At 36.6% G+C, this 17,862-nt stretch overlaps 1 protein-coding gene across 1 annotated transcript in view; it reads right to left on the bottom strand.

The window, feature by feature from the left end:
* The window catches only part of Kcnh8 (potassium voltage-gated channel subfamily H member 8), a 356,910-nt gene that overhangs the window by 14,336 nt on the left and 324,712 nt on the right, over positions 1-17,862 (bottom strand). Inside the window, exons 12-15 of the mRNA XM_063256994.1 lie at positions 12,633-12,671; positions 6,501-6,859; positions 5,042-5,148; positions 2,637-2,713 (exon numbers count right to left, since the gene is read on the bottom strand). Coding sequence (XP_063113064.1) covers positions 2,637-2,713; positions 5,042-5,148; positions 6,501-6,859; positions 12,633-12,671 — 582 coding nt within the window. The remainder of the gene's footprint in view (positions 1-2,636; positions 2,714-5,041; positions 5,149-6,500; positions 6,860-12,632; positions 12,672-17,862) is intronic.

Here is a 17,862-nt window from a genome sequence, read left to right as displayed (position 1 = left end):
TTGGATTGATGGTGTCAGTGCTACACTCACATGAGGGGGGAGCCAGGATACAATGTAATGGCAGGAAGAAAAACGTGTCTCACTGTCTCTTGCTGGTTTCTGCCTTGCTGTTTGCATCCATCATGAACTGCGGCCCCGCCATGCCACCCTGCCTTGGAACCAACTGAGTATGGACTGAAACCTCCAAAAACTGTAAGAAAGAAACTTTACTTTCCCAGCTTTGGGCTTCAGGTATTTTGTCTGAGTGACAAGTGAAAAGTAACCAAGACAGACTACTTGGCTTTTTTATTTCAATGTATGATGAGAGAAAAATATTTATTTCCTTTCTAGAAAAGAAATCACAAATACAAAATAATACTGGAGAAATATTTTGTTTTTCAAGTAACTATTTGTCTTAATATCTCCACCACTTTCCCATTTTGTCAAAGGAAAATAACATAATGTGCAGATATATACCCCTAACTTGGAAAAATTATTCATACTCTAAAAGGTAGAAGTATAAACACTCCCTGCCCCGAAGAATCACTATCTAATATTTGAGCTAAGAGATAGGTCAATCATCTCTTAAAATGATTGAATGTTCTTAAATGTGAGGGAAAGAATTCAAATGTATCAGTGGATGGTTTATCTGAGAACAATATCTGAAAAGAAATAAATGAATACTAATGCCCAGTTCTCCAACAAGATATTTAGTTTGCTTTATGGTTTTTTGGGGGAGGTCTTTTTGAGACATGTTCTTGTTATGTAATTAAAGCTAGTTTTGAACTCATTTTGGAGTGTAGACTAGCCTTAAACTCTCAGCAGTTCTCCTGCCTCAGCCTCCCAAGTGCTGGGATTATAGATGTGCACCACCACACCCAACTTTATGATGTATTTTGACAAGAGGTAATTTGAGTGACTGAGTCTTTCAGTAAGTTTTTGTGACCTAAGGGCATTCAATGCAGTTAGTGGACTATCTAATTTTACCTTTTCTGTCTTGCTATTCTGTTTATTTGCTAGCAACAACTGCATTTACAGAGAATGTAGATATAGAAGGATAGATGGCAGTTAAATGTATATCTTTACAAGCTGAAAAAATACAAATTTAAGAGAAAACGATTTTTGACAAGCTGTAAAATATTTCATTATTTTAAATGATTAGAAATTAAATGCCACTATATAAATTTCTTTTGTAAAATTTGCATCAATACCAACAATTTGCTAAGTGTAAACATAGCTATATTTCCCCCAGTGGTCATCATAGAATGTAAAATTTCAGTCCTAGAAAGGGATTCAGTGACCCTGATCCAGCTCATGTGCCCCTGCTAAGGCCATCAGAGACAATCTCAGGTCTTCCTGCATCTTCCTTCCAAGAAATCGTCCAATCCCCTTCACAGCTAGGCCTGCACAAACAGCCACGGCTGCTTCTTCCTTTCTTTTCAGTAGCGTCATTTGAGTTGTCCGTCAGTCTCACACAGCAGCCCACCAGATGGGACCGATTGTCCGCGAGCATAACTGCTCACTGTGCAGCCTTACTTACCGCCTTCAGCCTTGCTGTGCTCCACTCTCCCCCACGCTTCCCCTGTCAGATCCCATAAACTGCATCTAAATTCTCAGAAACAGTTTTTATTTATTGTTTTTAGGAGGATGAAACTCAAGGCAGTCATAAAAAAATTCCTCTGTTTCTCTATTTGTATTAAGTGGGTAGGAAAAGTAAATTTTACTGAAATAGAAAGCAGACAGGATAAATGTCGGAACAGGGATTAAGGCTAAGTTTGTATGAGTGTCATTGCTGGGATCATAAACAAAACATTCCTGGAGAAGGCTTAATCACTCAATAAAATTGCTCCAACTCATTAAATTATACTTAAAATGGGTAATTAGCAAAATTGTTTATAAATAATTAACTTTTTATTAGCGAATATTTATAATCAGCATAATGATGTTGCTTTGGGGAATTGGTACCTGTATATAGTAACATATCTTGATGACTTTCAATGTCTTTAACATCCCCTCTTCACTTTCACTTCCTCCTGAGCCCTTTCTCATCTCCTTGAGTCCATCTTCTAGTTTCCTATAATCTCTCCTTTATTTTATTGACTTACTTATTTACATTGTAGATTTTTCATGTAAGAACAAAGTGATGAAAATTAATTTTATATAGATAGTAAGACCCAGAGCATTAAAGTGCCCAAATTTATACAGCAAGTATGTGTCAGCAAAAGAATAAAATTTAGGCATTTTGGTGACTCTGAAAAATAACATTGTTCTTTGAAATAATGATCTTACTTTAAATCAGTTCAAATCAAAGAACACAAAAAACTGAAAAGCCACAATTAAAATATCAATGTATTTATGATATTATCATACTTGTAACTTATTTAGTTCTTTTTATGTTAAGTGATTTACCTAAATGTTGCCATTTACTTTCACAGTGGTCCCAAAGTTAAGCATTATTGTTATCCTTTTCTTATGCACAGGGACATGGAGATGGAGGTCAAGTGACATGTCAAGGTCATGGAATTCCCTGGAGTCGGAGTAGGAGTTCGCCTTTGGTGGGCTAATGGGGAAGCACACGCTTCTCCTACTACTTCTGCTGGTAAGTGGATTTATATCTCCTCTTACCGCACCAGCATGACCAAGACAGACTGCCGTACCTCACTGTTGAGTTTGTTTATCTGCTGCTTGGTTTCCTCTGCTTTGATGAAGAGAACAGCAGTTCCAATCTCTGGGTCTGAAAAGTGACACACACAGAATGAGCTGTTTAGGAATAAATTTCATGTTTAAGAATCAGGAAATTTGAAATACAAGAGGAAATTGAGCTATCACCTTTACCCTTTCATAATGTCTAAACATTGTAGTTTTGCCTTCTAGAATAACACAAGATTCGTAATTTCTCTGAATGGTACTTGATACACTCTTTGGAACCAGGCATACATCTTGGTAGTGATTCTGACTGGATTTATCCATGGCAAGTCTCCTGCTCCCCTGAACACAATCACCACTGTGTACCAGAATGACACATTTTTGTCTTCTCTGCCTGTTTTCTAAAATTGTTAATACAGTTGGTACCCATGCCACAGGTAAAGGATGTCCCTTTCCTTCTCTGTCTCCTTTCTAAACACTAATTCTTGTTCCAATGAGAATGTTTTCTCCAAATCTATTTCATCTACCGTACATTTCCTGTTTCCTCTTGTGTTACTCTAAAAGATAATTTCTCCCATTTCCTGGTTTTCTCTTCTCTACTTGTTGCTCTGCCTTATACTTCCAGGTACATTTATTTCTGCCCAGAACAAAAAGTACATACAAATCAGTGCTAGCTTGAGTGGATAAGATTTGACAGAATTGGTTTCTTCTTTTTCTTAGTCATACTAATTATCATCAATTATGAGTACAAAACTTGCTGGGGGTGGGAGTATCACTCAGAACAGTCCAACACAGAGTGATAAAAGCTTGTTTTGCAGAGATATTTTGCAGAGATAATCCATTCACTTGACAATTGGTTATAGGCTATATACAATAGGACAGGTCTCCTTTATAGGAGACATCACTAAATGAAACATAGTTGACCCTTATAGAGCTTAGAATCTGGCAGGGAACAGAGATACTTACAAATACCTATGCGATAGGTTTGCATTTCCTACTGAGAGCGCTAAGAAACCATTTCAGAATTTTAAGCATGGTATGCTAAATATATTCACTATGCATGGAATACAGTGTGAGACCAGAAAAGAAACTTTGGTAACAACCCAGGAAAGAGACAGAATGGATGTGGCTAAGAAAAGAGCAGTGGCAGTGAAGACAGAAACTTGGCAGTTTGCAGAACTGAGATATTTAAGAGGAAAGACTGAAGAGCCTCTGCTGTTTGAATGGGTGACTGTAAGGATAGGTGATGGGTAAGGGGAAGGAGGAAGCTAACAGGGCGTGGAGCCAAAAATCCATGTACAGACATGATGAGCGTTGTCTCCAGGTGAGCCAAAAAAGAAAAACTTACCATTTTGATCCATCACTGGCTTTCCACAGCAAATATACTAGGTTGATTATGATAGGATTTCTTTGACTTTTGCCCCATGAATGGTAATATAATTGACTTAATGAACCAAGATTTTATTCCTTCCCCTCTTGTACCCTTCTCTTCCTTTTGGCCCCCAAGAGAGTCTCTCAAGGACCCTTCAGTTTCCTCACAAGGTGACAGGTGATAGAGGAATTGTTGCCTGAGATGAAATACTGGAAACTGCCAAACAGACTCCCTCACACCCTAGACCAGATTATAAATTCGAATGTCTTTCTTCAATTTAATTTTGTCCGTATTGGTATTTGCTAATTAACATAAAGATCTCAAAATTTGGTAGATGGGGAGAAGAAAGTGGCAGTGAATTGCCCATTTCGTATTGGGTAGCTGGCTGGTAATTGTTTTGTGTTAAATATACTTGTTTATTGTTCTTTTTATCAAATACAGATGTATCTTTAAGTTTGTCAATTCTGCCCTCAATCATGTTAACCGATTCTTTTTTTTAATATAAGCCATAAACTCGTGATTGAGTGGGGGGTGGGTGTTGGCTTGGATTTGAGATATCTACATTAGTTTACTATCATTAAGGATAATGTTTCATATAGTTCTCTCCCACTTTCAACATGATAACATCATTCTGAAGTTGTTTATCCTTAGACTGAAAGTTCGTAACTTCTCACCAAATAAATTGGTTAAATATAGTTTTGTTCCTACAGTGCATTTCCTTTAGATAATATTTTTGTGAATTAATCTCCATTTAAGACAGGAAATCATAGCACTAACTGATGGATAGAAGTAATTTGACTCTCCCGGGATACTATTTATCTTGTTTGCTAAATGGAAAGGCATGTAGCCCGGACAGAAGAACAATTACAAATAATTCCTTAATAATTTAGAAATGACACAGTCTCAGGTCAGATTATTCAACTGAATTGGTGGAGTTTTATTACTGGTAGAAAATTCCAAGAACAATGAAGTAAAAAAGAACCTGCCAAATTAACATTACAAGTTCGAAAGAAATATCACACCAAGATAGAAGGCTGAACTTACCTGCGAGGGGAGGAGAAATTCTGGGTTCTGGCCTCATTCGTTCAGAGCCAAAATCAAAAGTCTGACTTTCTTCACTGCTGTTTCCGTCTTCAATTCCATCAACAATTCTATTTAAAATAAAGGAGATCAGTTGGCTGTGAACTGATATTCATGAGTTCTAGTATGTCTAGAAGACTTAAAAATGTTTCTAGTTCATTTGTAATGTTTATATTAAATTTTATTACTAATGAAATAAATTCCCTTTTAAAAACTAATTCTTCAAAACCCAAAATGCATTTTATGATTGGCACATCTTAATTTACACTAACAACATTTCAGGCATTCAACAGTCATATAAGCCATATAGTTAGCAGGGTGCTGCTACAAAATCAGAAAGTAAAAGCCACCTGTAAGTTACCACTGCTTTCAACAGTTTGACACATGTCCTCAAAATCTTTCTGCATGTAAAAAAAATATATAGTTTTTATAAACAAATGTAGGCTCATACTTAATACAAATCTTTCTCTGCATATCTGATATGTACACCTGTATTTAAATTTTATTACTTTTTATTTTAATAAAAATTTTAAAACCAGAAGAGTTAAGCTCCATTTTCAAATTAACCATCCTCAACTTAATCTCTGTATATTTAATATTCACTTACTTTTCACTAAACCTGGTCTGCTTTCTTTCTTCCTTAATATTCTTTCTCTGTGGATAATTTGTGTTCTTGAAGTGAACCACTATATCACAAATATCACTTAGTCTATGAGAAGAATACCAAATTTGAGTCCTGATTTCAGTATTTAATATCTTTGAAATATTAGTGTATAGCATAGCCATAATTCTAAGGTTTTTTCTAAATTTCTAAAGTAATTTTATTTTTAATTAAACATAAAACCACAGGGCTGGGGATGTGGGTCAGTGGTAGAGGTCTTGCCTTGCATGCACAAGGCTCTGAGTTTCATCCCCAGCACCACAAAAACAAATAAACAAACAAACAAACCTGTTGCTTATTGAAGAGACAAGGAATGAAACTAAGCTTCAACCATTAAAAACAATGAGACAGAATAGAAAGTAAAACTCAGCTCCTCACTTACTTCATGACCTCAGTTTGTTGCTTCCTCAAACTTTTGGGATGAGGCATTAATGGAACAACATTGATGGAGTTTACTCCACCTTGTTTAAGTTCATAAGTTTATAAGTTATAAAATCACAATGTAGAAGAGCACAGTTAAGAAGTACAGATGAAGCATTTCAAAGGGAGAATGAAAGGAATGAATTATTTTGAAAATATTAAAAATTTCACACACTAACTCAAATACTCAAGATGTTGCACACAAAATTCAGGGAAGTGAATGAATCCAGGCGTGAACTTGTGTAGGAGAAAGCCCCCGAAGACTGAGTGATTTACTGGACATATACGAGTCTACATTAAAGCTACTTTCACCTGGGAAAGTTAGATGATGCAAACTCTTACCTGGGACTGAGTTCTGGGGGTCCAGCAGTATTCAAAATGGAAAGCTGCAATTTCAAGTTCTTCTCTTTTTTTTTATTGTGATTAGGAGGGTTGGTGTCCTGCTTGGTTTTGGGGGAATTTGAATTGGAGACTCTCATAGGTGAGTGAAATGATACTGTTCCTGAGGCCAGCTGCTTTAAGCTTAATCCTAGGTAGCTTTTATTGTTTCCACCCTTCTTGTTGCGTGAGGAGGAGGATCGTCTTGTGTAGATGGGAGACAGTGACGCTGTTTCCTCTTCTTCCCCCTCCTCCTCCTCCTCTTCATCTTCCACAATGGATGGGAGTCTCTTGTTGATGCTGCCATTTCCCTTTGGCTCTGACTAAATCAGAGGATAATGAAGATTAGCATAGATTGTAAAGACTTCTGAGGATATATATCATTATGTTGGAGGTGCCCATGAAGAAAATCACATTCCTTAGAGGATTGCATTGGCTGACGTCTTTGTAGATTTTGCTATGAGTTTTTCAGGGGATAAAAAGTCTCCCACTTCTGGTCTAAGGTTCACCCTCCCTGTCATTCTAATTTTAGCTCCTGACCCTTGGCTGCATCTTTTAAACCATCCCAGTGGGGAAGCTGTGTGAAAGGTGCATTTTAGAAGATTAGCTTATAGATTTTAGTCTGCTAGTCACATGAAACATATGATGGCATATTCTTAAGAATAAGGACATTTTCAATTCCAGTGATGGATTTTGGGCTTTGCATAGGTGGAGAAAGATATGAAGCATTCTCAGCTCCTTGGCTTCCTGCTCTTCTTGTACTCATAAATCACTAACAAGGAATAGAGCAAACCACCTGCACTTCTCCCTTTGAAGCAACCTTAGGATAGGAAGAGAAAAATAGGCTTTGTCGGGATTATCTTGTGGTAAAACACTATTTTGCTTAAATGGTTATGTTTTTTCTGCGCTGTTTTGTTGTTATGCCCTTTTTTTATCTCAATCTCCATTTTATTATTTACTATTTTATTTTTATCCTTTTAATTAAGGGAAAATAAATAAAAAATAGTAGGATATATTATAGTAACCCACTTTGATTTACTATTAACTTGATTTGAAGCCCTGTATTGCTCTCATCATCTTGTTTTAACTGATGTGCCTCTATTCCGTTTTGCTTGATAGTACCAGGTTTGAAAGTATAGGCAACAGCTGTGAAGATAGTGGGATTCATTATGACGCCCATTCTGGTTGACTATTACATACTTTTGAAGACCTGTAATGTCTCCAATGTTTTGGTTTTGTTGGTTTTGTTTTTTACTGTTTTGTTCAATTTTATTATAACTGATGATATAGGCAATTCTATTAGAGATAGCGGGAGGCATTATGGTAACCATTGTTGATCACCTTGTATTATGTTTTTACATTATCCATTATGTCCACCCTTTTGATTTGACCGACTCTGTTCTGTTATGTCACATTTGGTTTTACTCTCTTCCAAAAAAAGTAATAAGAACTGTGGGAGAAATAAAACCCAAAATGTGTAATAGTCATTGTACAAAAGAGAGGAAAAGAAAGTGCTCTAAACGATATAACTGCATGTCTATTTAAGTGTATAAGATAGACAATGATATTACTGAGTTTTGTTGGATCATTGAACAGAACTGTTTGGTCTCACTGTTTGAATGTCCACTATATAAGCTTTAATTTTGTAACTTGAATAAATATTTCTAAGATGAGAATATGTAATCCATTAACTAGTGATTTCCTACTGTTTATTTTTTTTCTGAAATTCTGTATAACTTGTACCCTTTTTCTTTTTCTCCTTAAATAAAATTAAAAAAAAAAAAAACCTCATTCTAGAACCCCTGGAACTCTAGGCTTAGTCATTCAGTATTATTACCTAAGAAAAAAGAAAGAAGATAGGAAAAGACAGGTGAAGTGCTAATGCAGAAGAACGAAAGAGAAGGCAGCAAAACTAATCCAGTGATTCTGAAGAAAGTCACTGTAATACTGTTTTTTGCATTGCTTCAGACCCAGCTTCTCTGGGGATGTCCAGAGGTCGATTCATTCCAAGACCAATTCATGTTTTCCGTGTCTCAGTTTTTTCAAGATAAAATCACTTACATATGATTACTAATAGCATAATAAAAATGAGATTAAATCTGAACATCCCTAAGATTATTATTTAAATTTCTTGAGTTGTCATGGTTATGACTTCAACAAACAGCTGGTTCACTGGCATATTTGGATTTTGCTATAATAGTTATAATGATGTATACAACAAGCAATTATAGTTAAAGGCAATATTCCATTCACTTTACAGGGTATCTGGTAAGTGAAATGAATGGTTCACTCATAATGTTTTTTTAATATATCTTAATGGTTTAATTTCTGAATGAAATGGTATATCTAGACTCTTAAACAAGATAATGATTGTTTTAAGAAGTGATAAAAAGCATAAGTTCTTTGTTGAGATAGCTTAGTGTTGCTTTTATTTATTTATTTATTTTTTGTTTTACCCATGTGGTAGTTAACTGTATCAACTTGAGTAAGAAATGCCTAATTAGCATATTTCTGGGTGTGGCTAAAGGAATTTACTGAAGTCTCACCCTGAGTATGAGTGACACCAACTAATAGGCTTGTTGCCTGAAAGGAATAAAGGGGAAATGAGGAAGCAAAGGTAGCTTCTGTTTCTTCAGAGGAGCTCCAGGCCGCACCTGCACCTTGGATGTCATCTCAGACTCCCGGCATGACTTCTGCCTCCAATACAGACTGTTTAGTCTTTTGGCACAGATCTTTCAACCTTCTCTTGCTGACCACTTGGTCTCCTGACATGAACTTGCATGGGATGCTGCATTTAGTTCTAGGCCTTCAGCTGGTTCCTTTGGGTCTCCAGTTTACTTTTGCGTGGCTGCCTGTGGGCAGTTATTGGAAGCCAGTCTTGTAAATTCATTTATTTGTATATCTCACATTAAATCTATTTCTCTAGTAAGCACTGACTGATACATCTTGACATTTAAAACTGTATTTTAATTGAAATTGGATTCATACAGAATTTTAAGGGAATAACTGTATATAGCTTCATGGGATAGAAAACTTAGCTAAGTTAGCTAAAAATGCCACCAGGTAAATTTATGAAGGAAATGAAAAACAATGAATACATGTTCTATTTAGAATTCTGACCATGTTTGCATTGACATTTTCATCATTTTGCTTTTTAAAGTAGCCTTTATTTGTTCTATTAGAATCTTCCAAATAGTAACACATCTAATGTTTGTACTTCTAGAAGATTAAGTTTCATACTTCCATTTTGTCAAGGATATTTGGTACCTTGGGCAAACTGCTTAGGGACTGACTCTTACAATGTAGGCAGTAGACATTACTTATACAAAGTATTAAATGTCCCACCCACTATCACTGCAGACAGGACCTATATTTATTGTGTGCTTGGACACAGTCCATATTTCCTTCTCTGCAGGAGTTCCAGTTATGTTTTAAGGCCATTTGTGGAGAAAACTCTGCATCCTTTATGCAGATGTATTCATCTGGCATAAAATTCCACAGATTTCTTGTCTTCTGATTCAACCCTTTGCTCTATCCACGGCAATTACTTTCATGAAGGCAATCATGTTTTTGCACTTATAGTTAAAGGAATGTCAAATCTGACTTATGCATTTTGCTAGAATAGCCATCTCAGACCCTTATCGGTCCAGTCAAAGCTATCTTGACTAAGGAGCAGCAGAACAAAATTTCATGGTCAAATTCATGGACTTTCAATCACACAGTCCTAGAAGTCCTACTATCTTAAGTGACTTATTAGCTGACCTCTTGGTTAAGTAATATAATTAATAGAGGTTAAGATTTATTTGCCTATTAATTAAGAATACTGTGGAGGAAGTATTTCCTACTAAGTAATGGAAATTAAGCACTTAATTATGTGCAAAGCAAGTACCGACTAAGCGCTTTCTCATGAAATGAGGATGATCAGGAAATAGTTAGAAACAACTTTTATATCGGGGCAGATGCTGGTTGCTTCTATTTATGAAATATTTTCTTCTTTCTTAGTAGAATTATTAGTAATGTACTTGGCCAAAAGAACACCTTTCTCCCCTTGCCACTGGCCTAAGCCATGAGGCTAAGTTCTGGGCTATAAATGGAAAGGTTTGGAGGAAATTTTAGAAAACTTCTAAACACATGGGAGCATCTGTCTCACTCTTTCACATTTCTTTGATATGTAGTCTGCAATACGGGTACAATGCATGGATATTCAACTACCTTAGAAAATGAGGAGATCTTGGAGAAGAAAACCATATGCTGAGAGTACTGAACCAGAAAGAAGCAGCCCTGGGCTCCTACTGATGTATCTAAGTCATTTATTCTTTTTCTGGATTTGTGAATATGAAAGAAATAAACATCTGTTGATTTAATGCCTTTATTATCGTTGTGATTTTAACACTAAAAATGAACCTCAGCCTAAATTATACAAAAGAGCATGCTTTTGAAAGTTAAAATTGTTGTATTATTTGGAGGGCTCTTCATTTTTTTGGTTGCATAAAAGAGTGACTTTAAAAGAGCCAAATTTCTCTTCATGAGGAAGGGAGTATAAACAGTTTGGGGCAGATTCAGCACTGCTGTGAAGAAAGGCTATTTGGGGAGAAGGAGTGAAACATAAATACTACTTTGTTTTTTGATGATGAGGGATTTTGTGGCAGTGAGAGAGAAAAACCAGAGAGCAACTCCACAGAGCAACTTGGTCCAAAGCACAGAATTTTTTGAGGAGGTTTAAAGAAATTTCTCAATGTAATACGATATAATCTTAAAAATGAACGCTATTTTTCCCTTCTCCTTTCAGTAAATTATCACCATTTTGATAATGTGAAATTTGATCTATTTGTTCCTCTGTGTATGTGAAAGCTGTTGAGTTTGTTTTGAAAGAATAACTTTGAAGTAGGATCTAATAAGTAACAAAGAAAAGACTTGTTCACAGCCTTCACTGTTGTTGAATTATTGTTAACAAAAGTCTACTTTATATGCTTTAATTTTGTAACTTGAACAACTATTTCTAAGATAACAATATATAATCTATTAACTAGTGATTTCCTATTTTTTTCTGAAATTCTGTATAACCTGTACCCTTTTTCTGTTTTTCTTTTTCTCCTTAAATAATAAATAAATAAATAAATAAATAAATAAATAAAAGAAAAGGTCTAGCTACTAAATCTGACAAATTGATGTTCCAAAAAATTCTGTAATAGTGGAGGGTACCTCAAAGTTGGAACTGTCTTAAGAGTTGAACTACTTTCTGAACCACATTTTTAGACTTTATTAATACTTGTGAAAAATTGTATTGTTATGTTTTTGATCTAAGATGTGCTACCAAAATCTCATGTGTTTAGGGTTTTGGAAAGTGCTTAGATCATGGGTGGTTTAATACTCATCAGTGGATTAACCTACTGATGAGTTTGCAGCTGAATGCACTGTTAGGAGCGGGGCCTTACTGGAAATGGTGAGTCATTAGAGGTTGCCTTTGGACAGTCTATTTTCTTTCTTTTTTTCTTTCTTTCTTTCTTTCTTTCTTTCTTTCTTTCTTTCTTTCATCTATCTATCTATCTATCATCTATCTGTCTATCTATTTTCTATCATCTCTCTGGCTCTTTCTTTGCTCTCTGCTTCCAGACACTGTGATGTGAGCAACTTTTATCACCATGCCCCTCCACTGCAAGGTTTCTCTCTTGAAGGAGGCTAACTATGCCCTAAAACCTCAGAACCTGTGAGCCAAATAAACATCTCCTTTAAGTTAGGTGTCAGATATTTTGATCCAGCAACTCAAATATTTACAAATGTTTACAAGAAAAAATATGGCTATAACTTTTTAACACAATGAAAGTATTTATAAAATTAACAGCTGAAGACTTTGCTACTCTTGTCAGGTTTTGGTACCCACCATATTCTATAACATTTACTGTAAAACATTTCCAATAGAGATATACATTTCAATACCTTTTTATACTCCAACTCATGAAAGTCAGCTACCACATTTCTTACCAGGAAGGAAATTAGGCTAACAAGTCAATCCCTATAATCCTGAAGAAGAAGACAAATATATTGGAAACCTTTCAGGTTTCAGCTTCATAATTCTCTTTCTTAAAAAATCCATACCTGTGAGACTGTAGATTTGTTTGATAATCTTGACATTACCTGAAAAAAAAAACCAGATGCTTTAGCAATCATGTAAGTTTGTGGTGGTGATTTGAGAGTGAGTTAAGAGCAGGTGCTTCTATTAACCAATGTGTGTAATGAAACAAGCAGCAGCAAGTTGAATGCTTAGTGCAACACACTACACTCTGGGAGCAATCTTCACAACAGTGAGCACACTGGCCATATTTTCCATTTAATGCTTCATTTTTTCTTCTTTAGATTTATTCTTTTTCCTTCTTTATCCTCCTTGTATATTGCCTCATCTTCTTTCATTTTCCCCTTTAGCTGTGTGAAAATCTACGTCTATGGAATCTTGTTGTATTTAATCTCATTGCTTTTCATTTACCCACCTCCTCTTCTTGCTTGAGTACTAATGTGGGACGATATCTCTTTCCTGTCCCATTTATTTTTACTCATTGTAGTACTCCCGTGAACTAGGATTAGTTCTCTAGGGGCTGTATATTCCTACTTAACTAAATCTAAGATCCCATCAGTAGCAAAACAATCAAAGTACTATTAATCAAATTGTGATGTACCATTGACTGTAAGACAGTTTTCAGTTTCAGAGATGATAAAATGTGGGAAGAAATGTATATCTTAGAATCACTGAAACTTAGATTTTACAATACATTTTGCATCACTGTAGTACTATGACTATATTAAATACATGCACTTTCCATGAACCACAAAGGAACTCTGAAAATTATGACATGTCCTAAAAATACACTGGTATCATCCACATTTTTTTTGCCTAATTTCTTTCATTTTAATGTGGTATTAATGCTACAAATTAGCATACTTTTATTCAAATGTAAAAAATGCACTTGAAAATGATGTGCCTCATAAGCCTTACATACATAGTAATTCTGTCAACCTCTCTTCAGTTTTTTCCTAGATGATATTTGGGAAATAGATGTTATTATTTATACAAATATGAGTCATTATTTATGTGCAAATATATGTTTCATCAATGTTTAATTTTATCAAAAGCAGTCAATCCCTACATCTGCTTAGTTGCCTAAATACTCATTAATCAGAAACATTTTAGACATAGGTTTTATAATAATTCCTCAAACAGTGACAAAACAGCTGAATAATTAAAAGTGTGAAAAACCCAAAATTATGATTTGTTTTTCCTAAGTGATAAACATGACAGTGTGCTTTTTAAAGAGTCCCTCAGGAATAGCTTTGGTAAGAGAAAGAACATTGCAGTGGAATTCAGAAAGCCCGAACACCTCCCAATTAGACAAGTCCTTAGGACAACGAGAGAGAGACGGGGGCAGATCACCTTCTGACCTGGCAGTGCTCCCAGCTTCCTGGCTTACTACTATATAAATTCTGAGCTCCACGTTATTTTCCATATCTGTTGGGAGCCGCAGCAATGCTAGGTCACCTTGTGTGATGGTCATACGGCCTGTAGGAAAGAGCAAAGCCTAAGCTAAATTACCCCTCCCATCGAGTATGCCAAGATGGCGCCCGCTTCCTGCTTCCGGGTTGTTATCGTTGCACTGATCGCCCGCTCTATAAAATAGCCTGCCTAGTAACTAGTGAGGTTAGCCAATCAGCTTGCCTGACCCGCTTCGGCTTGATTGGATGATGTGCCTGCATATAAGCGAGTGCCTCTCCCGCTCGGGAGAAGAAGCACGAAAGGAGCCACGGGGAGCGGACCTGTAGAGGCTTCGGCCGGGAAGAATCCCGGGGCAGACTGTGCGGAGAAGGAAAATAAAGAGAGCCTAGCCACTGCCAGATCTTGTCGTGTGTTCTTCCTGCCGGCCGGGAGCGACTCCGACACATATCAGTACTTTTCAAACATGTATGTGCCATGAGTCACTTAGTGATCCTGTCACAGTGCAGGCTATGATGCAGGAGATGGATTTCTTGCAGCTTCTCATACCACATTGATGCTGCTGCCCACAGGGCAAACTTTGGAGAGCAAGATCATATTACTAAATCACAATCAATATAACCTTATCACTAATCAATTAATTGTCATGTGACAAGCACCCTGATAAATGTTTCCCAGATATTATGTCTACTAATCCTGCTTGAAGTTGTAGAAGCTAGTTTTAATCTCCATTTTGTTGAAAAGGATACAAAGTTTTAGACTGAGTTAAGTGTTTTTGCTCAAGGCTACAAGGTAATAATGGACTAGAAGCAGAAGAATGAATACAGACTGACTGTTTTGAGGACAGAATATAATAGTATATTTTAAACTTGCTCCCATGCAGTATATTTTTATTTCGCTTGGTTTTTATTTTTTACCTTTGATTACTTCTGGTAACTCAGTATCATCTTTTTCCAAAATCACTGTGGTTAAAAGTCAAATAGAATTGGGGCTAGGGATTTAGCTCAGTGGCATATGCACCTGCCTTGCAAGCAGGTGGTCGTGAGTTCAATTCCTGGTACTGATAAAAATGAAAAAGACAAAAAAAAAAAGTCAAGTAGAATCAAGTAAATTTTATGTATGTATAAATAAATATGTGTATATACATTTATGTATATGTGTACATATGATTAGCAATTTTATAAAATATGGACAAGTAAATAATTTTATTTTTATGCAATATTAATCAGATACTTAAAGAAAGTGCTGTAACATATTCATTCTGCTAACTAACACTTCCTACTAATCCAGATTCTGTGAAATGCAGGGAATATTAGTCAAATAGAAACAAAGGATTTTAAATCTAGATGTGATCAGAGAGTGCCTGCCACAATGTTTTACACATCTAGTAGATAAAACAATGTTGCTTGAAGCTTTTTTTTAAAAAAATGAGATTCCAGCATGTTAACTCTAGTGAGTGACTCTCTTTCAGTTGGTGGTGGGTGGGTTTACCACTTTTAAAAGGTTTTTAAGGTCATACTTGAAAGCATAGAGTTAGATCAGCTCCCTAACTTTTGAGGAGTAGAAACTTCAGAGAGTTGAAATGACTTGATTACTTCAACCTTTACCAGAAGCCTTGAATCTTCACTTCAAATGTGCCTCACACAAAATCAAGTTTTCTCAAGCATTTCCTTTCATAAGCAATGCTGCTACTTGGGCTGAAAGCTTGTCACGGTACAAGTATATCTAGATGGTTCCTCAAGACTCACATGTTCACAGGTGGGGATTTTCTGAGCTAGTGGCTGGATCTAGGGCTTGAGGTACTGGGACTAAGGCTGTGTGATGAATTTTGTGTGATAGTTTATAATTCAGAATGTGGATAACAGAAGCTTCACCCTGGGTGTGGGCGTACCGGTGAGTATTCCTCAATGGAATAGTTTCAAGGAAGACAGAGGCGGCAGACTTGTCGCTATTTATTGCTTGCTCCTTCCCTGCCTTTTGTTGGACACAAACTGTTTCTCCTCTGTGATGCCCCTCTGCCATGCCGTCCTGCCCTGGAATCAGCTGATAACAGTCTGAAACCTCTACAAACTGTCACCTCAAACAAATTTTCCCTTCTTTAACTTATACGTGTTGGGCATTTCATTTTAGCAATGAAGAAAAATAGCTAAGACAAAGACAATATGTTTTCTTTTTTTTGTAGAATTTGATCCGACATGGAGTTTGATGATTGCAATAAAGCAGACTCCCCCCAAAACCTATAAACATCAGATTACTCAAACACTGCTTTAAACTTTTCAGGGTCATAAATCTTGCTGGAAATGTAAAGTATTATTTTCTTTCCAAGGGAAATGTGAAAAATAATTTATGGATACAACCTATGGCGAATATTAATTAACACCATTTTATTTTTCAAGAGAATTGAAAAAGTTTAGAAGTTTTGAGGAAGGCAGTCTAACCCAATTTTATACATTTTAGAGAAAAAGAAGGATTTCTAGTTATCTCTAATGGGGTTGTTTTTAAAAACTGAGTTGTTTTTAAGTTGAAGCTGAAAAAAATCAAAAGAAAGTAATGAGATATAAGGAAAGGTAGTCATTACAATAGTCTTGAGAGAGATAAGGGAGTTAAAGAAGGGTCAGTCCATCTAGAATTTAGAATTTTGTCTTTCGGGATGGAAGACTAGAGGTGTGCACATAAATATATCTTGGCACAAGGTGATCACAAAGGGAGGTGAGGTTTTAAAACCTTGTAGATTGAGAAAGAAAGAAACCTTCAACCATAGAGAGTTGGCTTAAAATGGTTTCACATAGGAGTCAAGTCCAAATGATTGCATAGGAGGACCCTTTTACATTGTGATCATAGCTCCAAAATTGTGCTCTGAGGAAAATATTCCTCAATTCCCATGATCTGAGTGAGTGCAAGCAGGGCTCAGTGGCCCTGGTTGTCACTGGTCCTAAAGCTGTAGGACACTCTGGCTCCTTGAGACAGAAGAAAAGAGTCAGGGCTGCAAAGAAGAAAGTATATTTCAAAGAGAATGGACTGTAAGAGAAACTTACAATATTTACAAGTTTTAAACCCAGTGCAGAGATTTGGTCTAAAAGTGACCCCTCCGAGCCAAACGGTGTATTCACTCTGGACCTCCTCCAAACACTAGAGCTGAAATCTTTACAAGAACCTCTGCTAGATGCCATCTTGGCTGAAAGAGTGACAAGAGAGTGCATAGCAGAGGCCCTGGGCTGGTTAAAGCCTCACTGGGTGAAAGACCAGGGATTCCTTCCTCTTAGTGTCCTATAATAGCTTGAGTTCCATCCGTGCTGACTCAAATCATGAGAACCGTGGAGGATCTTCCTTCTCAGAAACCACCATTGTAAAACTTGGATTCATGTGTATCTGTGCACCTAGATTGGAAAAGTCCTGACCCAGTCTAGTGGTTTCTGACTACAACAGTGCCTGTGTTCTTCTGCAGTGATCTAGGGAAAGTCTCTCTCTACCTCACAGTCTCAAAATGGTGGATACTGCTGCAAGGTCCCAGTCTTACTCTTTCATGTGCACTGCATGGTGGGAAAGCACCTTCATGAGCCCCACAGCTCCAGGAACACAGCTTCCAAGAACCTCTTACACCAACGCTCTACCAGCATGACCTGGGAGAGAGGCTCTTGCTGCCTCACAAGCTTCGGGTGAGAGACACTGCTGTAAGTTTTCGGTTGTACCTGTGGAGGAATTGAAAGCTGAGAAAAGCCCTGCCAGAGCCCTGAAGCTCTAAGAATGCAGTAATGAATAGCTACAACCCCTGCCATCCCTGTACCCCCAACACTGCACTTAACTAATAGTATCTAGGCAAGGTTTGTTAACCATCCTATAGCTTTA

Source organism: Cavia porcellus, unplaced genomic scaffold (genome assembly GCF_034190915.1).
Source record: "Cavia porcellus strain 051 isolate PalLab524CR breed Dunkin Hartley unplaced genomic scaffold, mCavPor4.1 scaffold_10, whole genome shotgun sequence".
NCBI classification, from domain to species: domain Eukaryota; kingdom Metazoa; phylum Chordata; class Mammalia; order Rodentia; family Caviidae; genus Cavia; species Cavia porcellus.
Note: the sequence above shows the minus strand (reverse complement) of the source record. Positions and strands in the feature narration are given on the sequence as shown.